At 40.5% G+C, this 2,381-nt stretch overlaps 1 protein-coding gene across 1 annotated transcript in view; it reads right to left on the bottom strand.

Moving 5' to 3' along the window:
• Positions 1–2,381, bottom strand: part of engase (endo-beta-N-acetylglucosaminidase) — a 17,517-nt gene that overhangs the window by 11,733 nt on the left and 3,403 nt on the right. Inside the window, exons 4-5 of the mRNA XM_005747292.2 lie at positions 1,525–1,673; positions 1,205–1,359 (exon numbers count right to left, since the gene is read on the bottom strand). Coding sequence (XP_005747349.1) covers positions 1,205–1,359; positions 1,525–1,673 — 304 coding nt within the window. The remainder of the gene's footprint in view (positions 1–1,204; positions 1,360–1,524; positions 1,674–2,381) is intronic.

The raw sequence follows: 2,381 nt of genomic DNA, 5'->3' as shown, positions 1-2,381 counted from the left end.
GTCCTCACGACAGGTTTGGAGAGCTTCAGCCTCTGTCTGTACGCGGGGATTAGGTGGATCATGACGTGGTCAGAAAAAAGTGTATATAGTGAGTAGTGAGGGGTTTTACATTAAAACATCTCTAATAATTGTAGAAAATAAAGCTGACTACTTTGTGGATTTCACCTATTGCGGGTTATTTTTAGAACGTAACTCCTGCCATAAACGAGGGACCGCTGTTTATGATTAAATCATTTCTTTGATCTGCTCCAATAGATGGTAGAGTAAAAGCTAAATACTCACAGCCTGTTATTAATGACAGATGTAGGATTTGTTTTTGCTTCTGTGGCTTTTTCAGTGATTTAATAGGTTTTCAATAAGATTGCATAAAAGCTGTCTGTAATCCTTCCCCTCTACATCTACTGACAAAGATGTAGAGGGTGCTGCCATTTCTGGGAAAGCGGTACATTAAGATTTACAACATACAATTAAGTATTGTGTAAAAGATGACTTATTCGTCTCAGTCCAGTTTATTTTTTTAAGTGTTATTAAAAAAATAAACAGAAAAAAATTTAGGCTTTTTTCCTTTTTTAGATAGTTAAGAATAGAAACTGGAGACAGAGAGAGCGGGAAGATGGAACAAATGGCATCCGGTTGAAGTCAAACCTGCCACTGCATTAAACACAGGTTCATTATGTCAGCTACACTGGCACCCAATATGTTGGCTTTGTAATCATCAGGAACTCTGTCCCTGACTGCCTCCTAATCCATGCCATTCCAAGCTATGGTAAATTCTTGATCAAGTGCAGGAGTTTATGTACCTGAGGGTCTTGTTCATAAATGAGGGCACAAGCAGCAGAAATGAGCTTCCTCTGAAGTGTGACTGAGCTCTCCGTTCAAGCTAGGATGACGAGTTTGGTCATTAGGAAGGAACTTGGAGTGGAGATGCTGCTCCTCCACATCTAAATAACCCAATTTAGGTGATTCGGGCATCTGTCTACAATGCCTCCTAAATGAGGTGTTGCGAGGAAACCCCACAATAAACACAGGACACACTGGAGGGATTATATCTCTTAGCTAGCTTGGAAAACACCTGTGAGTACCCTGGATGAGCTGGAAGAGCTGACTAGGGGTAAAACTTGGTGCCGGTTGAGAGATGGATTAAAAAATTGGCTGTATTTCCTAAACAGTTTGTTTTAGAGGTGAGCACAGAAGCTTTACTCACACTGAGCTTGTTCTCTATGTTAATGAGCCAGCCGTCAAAGCCAAAACAGTGGCTAATCTGGACAAGTTTATCAGCTACTCTCCGGTACGACTCCTCATCTTTCAGGAAGTCTTCACACATCGCAGCTCCATTTACCCACTCTGTGATGAAAGTCCCTGTAGACCACAGCAGTTTAACATTTCAAGACAAGAAAAGATACCATTTCTCTTTCTGCCAACATACTCCTTTTCTTTTAGTATATCCTACATTTAAAATTTATGATGCTATTTCAGACGTACTAAACTGGGTCTGGTTCTGCTTTATTGAGACTTTCTGCTCACCAATAACGATGACTCCATGTTTGTGTGCAGCGTTGGTCCACACAGCCGGAGGAATAGTTACCAGGTGGTGTGAAAAGTAGTTAAAAATATCGATGTACTGCCAGTGGTAGAAAGCATATGGAGCCTCTGCATTTGTGCCCTGAACAAACCTTAGAGAGGAAACAGAAGAAAGCCTGTGTGAGACCAGTACAACAGTGTGACTGTAACAACATCTCCATGAACTTAAACCAAAGAAATAAAAGCTTAAGCCACAAGTTTCGGCTGTTCTAGGTAAGGTGTATCAAACTGTAGCATTTACAGTACATGTAGTTGGTTGTAACTGGATGTGTGTTGGGATTTACAAGCATTTCGAATTTTCTTCTAGCTGGGAACAAGTGACCTGACATCTTTTCTCCAGAGGAAGAAAATGTGTCAATCAGATCTAAAATAATTTAAAGTAGTAATGAAACTCTACGCGTTTTAAGGTTATTTTACGGCATGGAGCCTCACTAAAAACTGTCGTGCATACAAAACTGCCGTTTGCTGCAGTTTTCTTAAGTAGCTATACCATGGTCTATGGCATAGTTTGTGGGCTGGCCCTTGATGGATCTCAGAACTGGGCAGAGCGGCAGCCTGCAGCCAGTTAGAAGCTAATCGGTTGGATGACCTGGTGCAGTGTCTAAGAATAATTCAGAATGAATAATTACAGATTTTAATATAATACACTGGTTTTAGGGTGGACCCTTTAGTTATTAAATCAAAGGCAGGGGATTAGTTGTGTTGACCAAATCTTTTCAAAGTAAATTAAAGAACTATTTGTGGCAAAGATGATAAGAGGAGAATATGTCCAATATTGTTGCAGTCTCTTACGTGCGCGC

The sequence above is a fragment of the Pundamilia nyererei genome, unplaced genomic scaffold (assembly GCF_000239375.1).
Source record: "Pundamilia nyererei isolate P.nyererei 1_Seehausen unplaced genomic scaffold, PunNye1.0 scaffold00193, whole genome shotgun sequence".
In the NCBI taxonomy this organism is placed as follows: Eukaryota; Metazoa; Chordata; class Actinopteri; order Cichliformes; family Cichlidae; genus Pundamilia; species Pundamilia nyererei.
The sequence above is the reverse complement of the archived record's forward strand: the minus strand, read 5'-3'. Positions and strand labels throughout refer to the sequence as shown.